This window comes from Clupea harengus, chromosome 6 (assembly GCF_900700415.2).
Source record: "Clupea harengus chromosome 6, Ch_v2.0.2, whole genome shotgun sequence".
In the NCBI taxonomy this organism is placed as follows: Eukaryota; Metazoa; Chordata; class Actinopteri; order Clupeiformes; family Clupeidae; genus Clupea; species Clupea harengus.
The window spans coordinates 25,665,403-25,679,169 of NC_045157.1; the positions used below are offsets into that span (position 1 = coordinate 25,665,403).

Below are 13,767 nucleotides of genomic sequence, written 5' to 3' on the forward strand. Positions count from 1 at the left end.
CAGCATTTACATTTGTGAATCATATGACATTTGCATGTGAATCAAGAAATACATTTGTCATTTGAAAAATATTTCATCACATTTATTGGTAAATTTTGAGAATATTTGAACTCCTAACATAAATCAAAAATGAGACTGCATTCAAGCTTCCAGAGAAAAAAATATGGCCTTGAACAGAAAGGTGTTATTCTTTGTGCTGATGAGTAAGGCGCAAGATGTCTCAATAAAAAAAATGGTGACAAAAACACTTCGCGTAAAAATAGCCCAGTCATACTGAATAAGAGGTAGAAAGTACTGTGTGGATTACGTTCAAGTTGGATAAAACTTGAATGCAACTGTCTCTTTTGAGATTAAGCAAGTGATTTTACAAAATTAGATTGATCTAGATGAAACTACAGATGAAGATACTATCAGCTGTCATAGTGCCTGAATTGTATATTGTAAGGATCCATATGTATCCCATCCAAAGGAAAAGGGAATAAGCAGAGTGCAACGTAGTAGACACTGAGGGCCAGATTTACTAACAGAATTGCGCCCACTTCAGGCGTAATTTCTACGCAATATGCGGGTAAAGACATGGAACCGTATTTACAAACAAGGCGCACATGGATAAAATCGCAGATTGCCCAGTGCTGAAGCGGATGGAGGCAAGTTTCGCTTCCCGTTTTATACATATGCATAAATGGGTGGGTATAAGAGAGGGTGTGTGTTCGCCGCAAAAAGATGGGAGGAGATGCGTACAGTCGACTGATTATATATTCTGTGGTATTTACTAAGACTGCCTGACGAGAGGGCGTCTCTAATTAGCGTGAGAATTCTCTGCCTCATAAAAGCAGGTCTAAACCAGGTCTGTTCCATTTGTAAAGAAATAAGAGGTGTTTTAGCATGACATATCAGCTGCTAAATGAAAACTATGTGCGTGCGAGAAATTTGACGCAATTCATTTTAAAAAGAAAATCAGGGTTTGGGATACAGGTGAAAATATAACAGAAATGTTATTTGTTTACATGTTTATATGTCATACATCATTTAATATAGGCATATAAAAAAATGTCCCACCAGCTAGCTGTTTGGCCAGGTCTTACCCAGAATCGCCGCTCCATGTAGGGTTTAAACCGTCTTCTTTGCCTTTTCCCCCCCACAGAGTACAGCGCTCGCCTTTTGCGTAGGAGTAACGCGTATCTATTCAGGAAAAGTACTTGTACCTGAAGTACACTAACTAAACTACCGTAAATCCTCAAATAAAGACCGGGATTCAATTAGAGGCCGGGCTTCAGATAGTAGCCGGGGGCGTGGTCGATACGGACAAATAAAGGCCGGGCCCCCGAATACAAGCCGGGGGTAGCCTACCAGCTTCAGTCCATCAGCACAAAGCAGACATCACAATTTAATTGAATGCATTTCATAAATACATGTTCTCCTCATGTTTAATGTTGTTGGCTAATTTCATGGCTGTTTGCAATAAAAAAAATAAATGTTTCAGCCTACAAGGCGAATTTGTTAGTGTGGACGGAAGGGCTAAACGAAGAAATATTTATGCGTTTCTATATTTACCCGGGTTAGTGTGGACGGGGTCGAAGTTTGCTGTAACCTCGTGAACCAAAAGCTCTAATTCTAATTCATCATCCATGGTGGCAGGCCCATTCTCCCGTCTTTTAACGGCACGCTAATACCACTAGAGGGCGGAGTAAGGTGCTGATTACGCGACAAGGTTCTTGTTTGATAAATACTACGCAAAATGCGCTTGCGCTCGCAAAGGTACGTAAATGAGGCGCCGAGTGACATATCCACTGTGCCACCATAATACTTTTGTCCTTAAACATTTACCTTCCATCATGTGACAAGTATTTAAATTTCCCTTTAAGATAAGAGTTTTTTGGAAGACAGCAGAAGACACACGGTGGAGAATAGCATTGCAATTGCCATTTCAGACGTACATAATTGCTGTTAAGTTGGGAATGCAGTATTATCAGACTATAATAGGGATGCACGATAATATCGGCACGACATCGGTATCTGCAGATAAAAGCTTCAAAACTTAATTATCGGCATCTGCAGATATGAACATTTCTGCCGATGTACCTGGCCGATAAGGTGACGTTCAAATTATGCTCACGCGAAGCAAATGTTTTGGTTACTATGAGCGCCAACAACGTATTTTAACACGTCGGCTGTGTGGCAGTACTTCACAGTATCAGAGGATGTTGACATGTTATTTGTCAGGAAACTTTTCAGGAGATTGAAGTGACTACAGCTTGGCCGTAACGTAGGTTGCATGCATAGATGCAGACCATCTGCGTGCAACGCTTTGCAACATTACCTGTTGCGCGCTAATAGAAGTTAATAAGTTGCTAGTTAGCTAGAAAACACTAGCTAGTTAGCTTGCATGCTACGTGGCACCAGCGAAGTTGATGATTTCATTTGACGGGATGTGAAACGTTATGTCACGAGCCCACGCTATCTGTACATGGCTTACTTTTGCATATATGGAATTTATATAGCTAACTTGGCAATAACGTTACATAGATTAGTCTATTAGAAATCCTAGAAGGGATGTTATTAAACTGTGAGTCAGTTAACCAACGTTAGCTTGCCAAGTTAGCCAAGTTGCATTTCCAGAGTGTAGTTGTTCAAGTTCAAGGAGGTACTGTTCAAGTATGAAAATTGTGACGTGAAAATATAAATAAATCTGCTGAAATCATTTCAATAGTTTTCATGAGTGAATGTCTATTTTTAAAATGATACAAATCAAGTTTTTAATGTCCCGTATCTACAGCAATACCCTATCATAATAACAGATTCATTCTAGTACAGGAGAGACTTTTCAATAATTAAAAAGCAAAGGTGTATATATCGGTATCGGCATCGGCAATCGGCCAAAATGAGCTTGTAAATATCGGCATATCGGATATCGGCTAAAATTCAATATCGTGCATCCCTAGACTATAATGAGCCATTTCAGACGTACATAATTGCTGTTAAGTTGGGAATGCAGTATTATCAGACTATAATGAGCCAATGTTTGGTCAGCCTGCCAAAAAAACCCTAGGTGTAAGAAAACGTTGAGTACTGTCAGCATTGTGTGCCTTCAATCTGAATTATAATAAGATGAAACAGACTCCACTGGGCCTTCTTGAAATCCTTCATCTTCATGTGGTACGTGACACCCAGTCATGAGGCACAAAGAACATGATTCATAATTCATGAGAGTCTGGTAGCTTTAATGGCATTAGGCTACTTCAATGAGCCATGCAGGGGCTTTGAAAAAGCACAGCTGGTACTTCATAATTTGTCTTCATGGATGGATATGGCCTGGGTCTGGAAGTAAGAGCATGCCTCAGCTGTCATATCCCCATCCAGTTCACAGGTAGGGAACAGCCAGGGAAAGGCACCACTCATGTTTGAAGGAACTGGGTCCAAAGCAGGAGCTTTTCCAGTCCAGACGCCCTATTTAAAAATCAAAGGATATGACTCACACTACCCATATTCTTACTAAATGGATAGCCCAGAGATGATTGAAGAATATCAGACAGCAATGTGGCTGAATATTAGACTGAGCTTCAGCTGTGGCATCTTTCAGCAAATCTATTCAGAGCATAGTCGATGGTCCGATTACGTGTTTTGAAATTATATGTATTTTATTAGTATCCTAGTATAACACTCTGATCAGAATTAAATAGCAGCACACCCTTATAATGGTTCTAAAATCATATTCTATGGGTCATCCTGTTACTTTAAAATATAGACGACCCAAGCAACTACCAAGATGTGCTTGTATTATTAATCCCACTCCGGATTACACTGGGAGTTAATCTCCTTCACAGCATAACCCAAGATAGCCTCTCGCTATCTAAAAAAGCAAACCCAGTCAAATCTCTGTGACAATCACAAACAAACAAGTAGCAATGTAATATTGCACCAGCTCTACAAGAGAAGTGTCCGCTACAAACAGGTTATTGCTCCAAACTAATTAAATGAAATGCTAACCTATTTAAATTGCACTTTGAAAGGTGCTTCATTTTTTACAAATTCCAGTGTAAAGCTTTTGATTAAATATAAAAAGCTTTAATACAGATGTACATCTGAAGAAACAGTAAAAAAGACAGCAGGATACAACATTCCTGTGATTTACATTAATGGAATTGTTTGTTTAACTGTTGCTGTTGTTTTTCTTTTCAAACCAGAAGCCAGTCAGCTTCTGCATCATGCCAGGCGTAAATCCCTCCCTGAAGCTTTACTTCCCATCTCCTATGCAAGTGGTCACCTGTGCTTCACAACAACATTGCCACTGGCCCAGGGATTAAAGGGTACTCCTCAAAGCAGGGTTACAGAGTATTTCAGATAAGTACACTGAGGGATTGCTAAATGCTACACAGGAATTATTTGCAGGACTAGTGGAACAGGAAGTAATGGGGTTTAAAACTGTCTTTGCACTTCTATGGTCACGGACTTGGAAAAGGTCTGAAGCACTTTTACTTGGTAAACAAACTGCTAGCTCATTGGAGAGTGTGTGCATGTTATTTAAAGTCATGGTTCTGGGCATGTTAGTCTCTGCGTCATCAAATGAGGCTCATCATTTAGTTACTTTATGACTAGCACCGTTTCACTATGATTTTACTCAGTACCTTTAGTTGGCTTTACATGTAGTATTGCAAGCACAAGCTGCACTCTTCTAATGATTGGATGAATGAAGGTTAGCTATGGTTCGCCCCATACTAACACCCTCCACCCCACCCCAATCACACTGAATGAATGAATGAATGAGTGAATGAATGAATGAATGAAAGGAAAAAGGAAACAACATGGTTTCAAAGTCTGAAAGTGAACAAGAAACTTCATGTCATCATGCAAACAAGAAACCTAGGGGCTGTTAACTTAGACTGAGGTTGTCACAATAGTCAATACAAGAATTGATAGCTGTTCCAACTTCTGATCTAGACGTGGCAACATGGCCTAATATACTCGCTTCACTGGGCTTGAACCTGCCATCTGGGTTTATACATGAGAACACGTAAGCCTGTATGTGACCATGTTTGTGACTCGTGTTTGCTTCAACATTTGCTGAAATTGCTAACCCTGTTACCAGGGTGCCTTTTGATAGTGCCGAGCTGATGTCCAGTCATACTGCAGATCTCTAACTAATCTAATCCCTTTGTTCATGCTGATAATATTCTTTCTCCAGCAACAGGAGAAGAGGGAATTATAAATGATAAGCCCATATAATGAACCCATACATAACTCACTAAAGCCAGAATTAGATAGTAAAGCCTGGAGGATTTAATAGAAAAGTAGTGGAACACAGTAGGTTAAGAAAATATACTGTTAAAGGAAACATACATATCTGAATCACCTGTATAGAGTTACTAGAACAACCCAATGCGTCAAATAATCCACTGTGAAAAAGGTATACTTACAAATGCAAAGTACATGATGGAAGAAATAAATGACAAATATCTAAAAGCCATTAATAAAAGATGATCACTATGGTAAACTTGTGTTCAAATGTAATCACTGATTAGCTGTTCTATTGTCTGCAAACAGTTGAAGAAATCATAGTATCCTCAAATTATTCATGAAACATCCATTTGCTCACCTCAGGTCAGGCTTGAAAAAATGATTCTCATTTGTGTAAAACATAATACATGGGTTACCACATTTCCATTTTGATTGGCTGCAGGAAAATAAAAAATAATTTCTACCATGAGTTCCTGTGGTAGAAAGGCGCTTGTGATCAAGGAGGACAGCGTGCACATTCTGTTCATCTACCCAGAAAAACAAACGTGCACATGACTACAATACTCTGCTTTGCACAACCTCATTGGTTCCATTCTGCGGCTGTTCATTTTCACCTCTGAAAAGTGCTGAGCCACTCAATTAAAATCATTACCTCTAGGGCTTTTGAAGAGGAAGTACAACATAAACAGTGATAAACCCATTAGTTCCCTGCTAAGATGAGTCTAACCTGTCGATGGAGCTAATTACAAAATCACATCTCACAATCTAAACCCTCCATGGAGGATCAGGTTGGATCTGCTAATCTTGTTGCACAGGAAAGAAAACCAGATGACTTGTTGCTGTTGGTTCAATGTTCAAGTGATCAAGTCAACTCCACACTGAAGCTGGTTATTGATTGCGTCCCATACCCACTGCACTCTCTGACTTGCTGCTCCCTCCCCATAAGTCACTGCTCTAGGTGCACACAAAAACAGAGAGGGGGGCTGCTAAACTCCCACTGGCCTTCTGCTGCCAGAGCTCCCTGAATCACTTCCCAAACAAAAGCAGGCAGGCTACAGAATCAGGTTTGAAAAATACCGTAATTTCCGGACTATTGAGCGCACCTAAATATAAGCCTCACGCACTGAATTTTTTAAAAATAATTATTTTTAACATAAATAAGCCGCACATGTCTATAAGCCGCAGGTGCCTACCGCAACATTGAAACAAATTAACTTTACACAGGCTAAAATGAATATCAAAACTAATACAATAGTTAGTTTTGCCAGTTAGATAAGTGCACTGTTGCTTTAAGAGCGCACAGTCGCAAGAGTCAATCAGAAGCTAGAACGTTAGATTGAAGACAGACGCTAGTTTGAAACCAGTGAGCTAAAGAACTTGAAGACTGGATTTGCATTGTTGTAAACTTTTATTTTATTTTCTAAAGTGTTTTGAGTTGTGTTCTGTCTACGCTGGTAGACTGTGGTTATTTTGACATTAGTTAAGTTATTGAGAGATACTGAGAAATCGCGTGGAGCTAAGCATCCATGTGGCTGCATCCATGCTAGCATCCTAGCTCCACAAAGCCACCGTAAACACAAAGCCACCGTATACAGTCACAGGTATCATAATCCATAAATTAGCCGCATCGTTGTTTAAGCCGCGAGGTTCAAAGCGTGGGAAAAAAGTAGCGGCTTATAGTCCGGAAAATACGGTACTCAACATAAACCACACACCCACGTGTGCATGATGGTGTCCCTATGGCTAACCACTGTAACCAGGGCATTATATTCACATTAGCAGTATAGTGATGACAAGCATATCAAGGTAAATGGCACAATGTTTTGACTGGATTGTTTCAGCCAATGACTGCAACATTTAATAAAGAATGCACGCAAATGTATGCCTGGCCTATGCAACAACGGTTTTGTTGCAGGGGAGAAAACAAACTGACATAGCTCAAATGTAGTACATTCCTGGTCTCATATGAATGGGGCCAAAGCCACCCCCCTATCCAGGTCTATTCTTAAATATCCTCTTATTTACCGTTCAAACAGCATGCTGATCTCTGCTCAGTCTGGCATGCTTCTCATCCCATTACATAAGAGCAGCTTGCTGCTGCTGCTGCACCCTGTGCCAGCATCAGACCCCCACCCCCCTCCCCTTCCCTCCCAACGTCATTCACATTAGAGTGTGCTGCTCAGGGATTGGGGAAATCTGCTCGGCTTTACATAATTTGATAGGGATTGGAGAGGGAAACTGGGAAATTGAGGCTGTTGTCATCCTCGCTGAAATGTGTTGCTCCCACTGGCAGAACCTGATTGAGCACTTAGTCGTTGGTTTACATGATAAGCGATGGGCTAACTTCACTCTTTCATTGTTAATGCCATTTGATCAGGGAATTTTCTCTAACCAACCAACAATACAACATCATGGATTGAACAGTGTGATTTCAATGGTGTGTGCCTGCAAGTGGGTGTCATTGAGTGCACTGAAAATCCCTATAGTAAGATATTTCAATGATTAAATAAGCCATGTGAGCCGGTCCTAGAGTCCATGAGCCAAACAAAATTATGACAAAGCAGGACAAAGAGATTAACCTGTAGGCCATTGCGCCGAAACGCATTATGAACACAACTAAAAGCTGTGATTACAAAAGAGGGTGGCAATAATGTTCCAGGACATATTGTAAGATACATCATATTAATTTAGTAGGCCTACTCATTTTATATTGGTCTTGGCCATTAATGAAACATGTTGGACCATTTATTTCCATAATTGTGATGTAATATCAGTAAAAACGCTGTGGAAAAGTAATCACAGAAAATAAAACCTAGGCTAGCTTTTCATGACAAATATGATAGTCGTACACTAATTGATGGGCCACAGGGTAAATAAAAGGCCACCACACATGACCACAGGCCTAAACTGTCTAAGGGGAATCTTTACAAATGGTCGGGTCTGTGAACTAGCTAGTCACACGAGAATTACCCAACGACAAGTTGAAACGCCGTGACAGTGTATCCTGGCATATTGTTTATTTGCCTACGTTTAAATCAAAAGTGTATTCAGTTGAGTACATTCACCACCAACTTAATTTGTCAAAGTAAGTTATTTACACGGGACTGACCAACCCGTGGTTGCACTTAGCGACAGCAAATACGCTAACCGCTGCAAATCAAATAGAAGGAAGTTGTCAATATCGAAAATTCACAGCGGCACACGCAGGTCCTACCTGTATGACACCTGCTTCCGGATTGTGAGATGAAGAAACTCGTTCTCCATCTGACTCTCCAGCGTCAACGCCGTGGTTTCCCTCCGTGTCTGGAGAGTCTGTGAGTCGTTAACAGGGCATTCCCGTGTCCTGAAAGTTGTCCTGTCTTCTCCACCGTAGGGCAAGAATACGTCCTCCTCTTCGGCCAAATCTTCGAGACTTGTTGGCACCATGATTGTATTGGAGGAGTCCGCGGAACTATTAGCCGCACGAGTGGAACTGTCCCCGGTGAAATCAGTTGCTTCAGCCATCTAAACGTTTGCCGGAGCTTTGAAATTCAAAACTCCTCAAAGCTGTTCAGACAGGGTTTTGCGCGTATTAATATAATACTGAACGATAATTTGTATGACTTTTTTTTTTGCTGTGTAGATTTTCAACCTAAAATATAATGTCAGTCAGTTTACTCAAGACGCAGTAGCCTACAATGCCGAATCTCTCAGCTGTAGACCCGCCCCCTCTAATCACCAGAGCATCAGCCAACCACAATCGACAACCAGACCATAGTACTAGAACGGTTAGGGCACCAGGTAATTCCTCTCGTTGTACACGCTTGTTACAAGACATGCCCAGCCTTGCAACATAGGCCTACCATGTGATTTAACAGTTTAAACGTAGCATTCTGTTAAAATAAGACTCAGCTTTTCTACAATCACGGCAATATTCACATTCATGCGTTAGAGTATCTCGGGATGTTTCAGTGTTTCTTATGTAGTTTAATCCTTTGAGAAATTACAGTGCCCTGGACAAGGCCATGTTTGAACAACACATCTCCTGTTCCACATCTTCCAGAAAGGGTATTTACACAAGAAAGAACACGTTAAACCAGTTCTGAGACTTGACTTCACAAGAGGCCACTATTCCATTTCATTTTCTCCAGGAGGTCTAGGCTGAGACTGTTTAAAGCCTCTTTCACATACAAAACCCATTAATGTATTAGTTAAAAACAACACAGGATGGATCAGAGGGGGGAGTTATCAAGGTACAGTGCACACAAAGTTAGAGGATGTGCACCCAGATGAAAAGTTCCGGTTTAAAAAAAACAATCGCGCCTTCTTGGCTATTTCAAGAAGAAAACTCTAGGTGAATCATTGAGCGTGAATTATGTTGATGCCAAAAAAATGTTATTGATGTGAATATATAGCAATACGAAGCTATACAGACCGTACACACAATTAGCCTATGGTGAGCTGGCTCCCCTCCCTGAACTGAAGTCTGTCAGGTCAAGGTCTCTCTCTCTCTCTCTCTCTCTCTCTCTCTCTCTCTCTCTCTCTTTCTCTCTCTAAGTTTAAAATAGATAAGCTTTTTTGACATGACCATAAGAAACAGAAACGCCAAAGCAAACCTGTGGAACCAAACACATACAAGGCTATATAGGAATGAAAAATAAAACTAAATTGTTTTCCCTTTTGTCACGCATGTAATCTTAAAGTAACACTATGGAGTTTCTGGAGCCGCCAGGTAGGGGGCTACTTTCTGCTGGACGATTCAGTAACTTTTTTGCTGTCTTGCTTTGTCTTGTGTTGCACTTGTTTGATGTTTGACTCTGTTAGGAAAGTTGTTGGCAAGCTAGCCAACATAGCTATCACAATAACATTACAAAGAAGCCGACGCGGGAGCACTTATTATTAGCATCAATGTCCAACCGTGTTATAACAAGCTTGCTAACATCGCTAACGAGATGTCTTGCTAGCGGCTAAACTTAGCGAAACCTGCTGAAATGTGCTTACTTTGTTTATGACAAACTAGCGAGTCAACAACTTTCCTAACACAGTCAAACATCAAGCAAGTGCAACACAAGACAAAGCAAGACAGCAAATAAAGTTATCTATCTCAGTACCATCTCAGGCTAACATCCAAATCAATTTCTCACGCCAAAAAGTTTGATCAGTCCTCTTCAATCTCATGCCAAATAAGCAGGGACGTGCACAGACATTTTGAAGGGCAGTTGCTCTGCCCTGGAAAAAGGGGCAACCCGTTCATTTTTGTCACCGCAGCTGCCACGCCCCCGTCCCCTGGATGCATATTTTGCCTATATCATTTAAAACTCTCACTAACCGCCGCCACGCCCCCGTCCCCTGGACGCTTATTCCGGGATTATTTTATCTAGGCCTACATGAAGTTCTGCAGCGGTAATACTATTTCAAAAATATATATATTTCCTTCGGAGGGGCAACTTCAGTCGAGGAGGGCAAACGGGCAGTTGCCCAAGCAACCTTAGCCCCCTCCTGTGCACGTCCCTGCCAACATGATATTCAAGTCTCTGTAGAAAAATATGATGATCTATAGTGTTGAAAGCAGCACTAAGGTCTAGAAGAACCAGTATTGAAATGCACCCATGATCAGATGTGATTAGTAGGTCATTCAGAACTTTGACCAAGACAGTATTGGTGCTGTGATGGGCTCTGATGCTTCTTGGATATTGTTTTTATATAGAGAGGAAGTAAGTTGCTTTGCTATTACTTTTTCAAGTATTTTGACAAGAAAAGGAGGTTGGATATAGGCCTACAGTTAGCCAGATTGTCAGGATCAGGGTTATGTTTTTTGAGAGATGGTTTGACTGTTACTCACTGCTATTTTGAATGATTGTGGAACGTATCCTGAATTTAGTGAATTGTTCATTACTTTAAATAGTGTCTCAAAAGCAATTTAAATGGGGTGAAAATCTGTATAATAGCAATAAATAAATGGCTCTCGGTGTGAGTAGGAATTACATGTAAGGGGAAAAGATGCATCTGATAGTATAATGAAATAGTTTGAGGCTCATGACTCTCTGACATAGATAGGTTGTATAAACAATTTTGAAGGAAACCGGTGATTCTTGTTTTCTTTGGATAGTGTTCTCATGGAAATAGACATTTAGTTTCCCAAAAAATAGACATTTAAGAGTGACAAGAACAATAATAGGTAATGGGTAGGTACAATAATAGGTCCAAACATAGCTTTAACACAGTGACTAAGAACCAGTGACAAACTGGAACAATTGATTTATGTTGTCTCTGTTGTTCAATACCAAGCCCCACACGGCACAGTAACCCTGTTGGTCACTGGCTACACATCAATACTAACAGGGTTTTTCACACGAACGGTTTGACACACCACACCACCAGGAGTAGCATTATGTTACGCATGAAAATATGACACAGCTTAAATAGAATGTTCATTCAGAGATAATATTTGGAAACTGTATAATCTTCCAAATCAACCATTTTAATGAGTGTGAAATATGTCTCTACTTTGGATTAACTAGGATGAATGGAAGGTGTCAGAATAATGGAATCTGGCATTATTTGGTATCATTCTTACACATAGGGAGCTAGTTGCTTGCTTTGTCGTCTGCAAAGATTCATTTACATGTTACACATTTTCTTTTGACAAGTCATACAGTACATCATGTGGCACGATTATGCACATGAGGGGCTTACACTAAAAGACAGCGACAGTGTTTCAATGGGAGAGAAAACTCCATTTACACACATCACAGACATCAAAGCTCACATTTAGTTCAGTAATAAAATAATGACAATTCAAAGAGCACATTATCAAAAGGGGGAATGCATTACCACACATTGATCAAAGTTATAGATTTGATTGTGTTGTGGGCTAAAATCCATGTGCTTGTCGTCCTGTTGAGCCCATCAGTTGGTCACCAGGTTGAGCATAGGGTGTAATGTTTGGTGTAATGACAATTTAGTAATCATGGGGGTTATATATAGGGTGAAATATTTGTATCTTGTGAATTTTTCATGCTGATTGTCAGACTGCTTTAGTCTTGTTGTTGTTTGTCAAAATAGTATGTATATATTCTATGTGTCCTGTGACAAAATAATTGTAGTGTCCAAGCCTGCTACTCTTGGAGATTATGCTCGAAAAACCTGAAACGTGCCCTTAACCATTGTATTTACAACTGCCACACAGTGTTAAAGTATTTCGGGGATTTAGTCCAGAATTACTGTTATTGTGTCATTAGTGATGTGGATTGCATATAAATAACAAATGTCCTTGTACCTTGTAAAGAAACTGTAGGTTAGTATAGAATATGTATATGAAATGAACATTTTTGTTCTAACATTGCACTTAACAGTCTTTATTCTCTTTTGTGTGATTGATAGTAGTGTAGTGTCATGAGAGGATGGTGGATGCTGTTCCTCAGATTATTTCATAATGATTGTTTGGTTTGGGGCTGCCAATGTGATTAGGGTCTTCTGTGAAATCAAGATGATGTGATATAGACAAGTAATTTTATTTCACGAGGGTCAACATCATCAACTCAACGGTGACGTTAAACTCACAGAACAGATGAGTAAACTCCACAAATTCCAAATCCCTGGCTGAGGTTTTACAAATGTCATAGAATACAATAGGAAGAATATGTCTGGAGAGATTTCACCACATGAACTCCAAGGGCTTACAGTTCTCTTGTCATCATCAACTTTATTTCAGTGAATCTGAAATGTTTACATGAGCATAGAGTCAGAACAAAAGAAATTCCAAATGAATGTTCTCAGAAAATGAACAAACGCAGAGGATAGTACTCAGTGGTAAAGCTTAAAACTAGCTGCACAGACTTGCTAGCTGACTATCTGTTGATTAAAGCCGCAGACATATAGACCCCCGCACTGCGATAATGGCCCACAGAGTCTAGCCCAGCCCGGTCATTATCAGGTGCACAGCGCTCCCAGCTGCTGTGAGGGGGGTCATGGTGACACAGCATGTTGAGTCATAGCTCAGATCTTAGTCATGCAACACATTACAAATTAATTTAGTAATCTATTTCATGTTTTGATGTGAATGGTATATGTTGTACATTTGTACATGTTGTACAATGGTACAGTTGTTATCTATTTATTTGGTTCTTTGATACAAAATTACACTCCCAATTTATATTTATATATATTTTTTGGAATGCATAATAGGACAGATTTAGTCACATACAGTAACAAGAACTTAACCTTGGCGGTGGTTCTTGCATCACAGAGCCCACTGTATAGAAGGAGCATGTTGACAGTGATGTGGTGCAGATGGACTGGGTGGACAAAGAGATGACTCCAGCAAGACAGTGAAACATGGACACTGACATGGATCAACATACTCAGCATCTTTAACTTGTTTATTATCTTCAATCCACTCATGTGGAGTCATGCCCAGAGCCATTTCATACAATAGATTGTAGAATTATACTTGGGACACTGACATCATCTAAAAGATGTTTCCATACTGTGTTGTGTGTCTGTAGGGCAATACGCAATACATTAGCCTTGTGGTTTGGGAAACTTATCTTG

General features: G+C 40.1%; 1 protein-coding gene across 2 annotated transcripts in view; it reads right to left on the bottom strand.

The window, feature by feature from the left end:
* Positions 1-8,959, bottom strand: part of dgkza (diacylglycerol kinase, zeta a) — a 123,662-nt gene extending 114,703 nt beyond the window's left edge. The window contains exon 1 of one of the 2 annotated variants that reach the window (XM_031569551.2): positions 8,450-8,959. In XM_031569551.2, coding sequence (XP_031425411.1) covers positions 8,450-8,739 — 290 coding nt within the window. In that variant the 5' untranslated portion in view covers positions 8,740-8,959. The remainder of the gene's footprint in view (positions 1-8,449) is intronic. The other variant, XM_031569553.2, reaches the window with a different exon arrangement.
* Between the last annotated feature and the right edge of the window lie 4,808 nt (positions 8,960-13,767).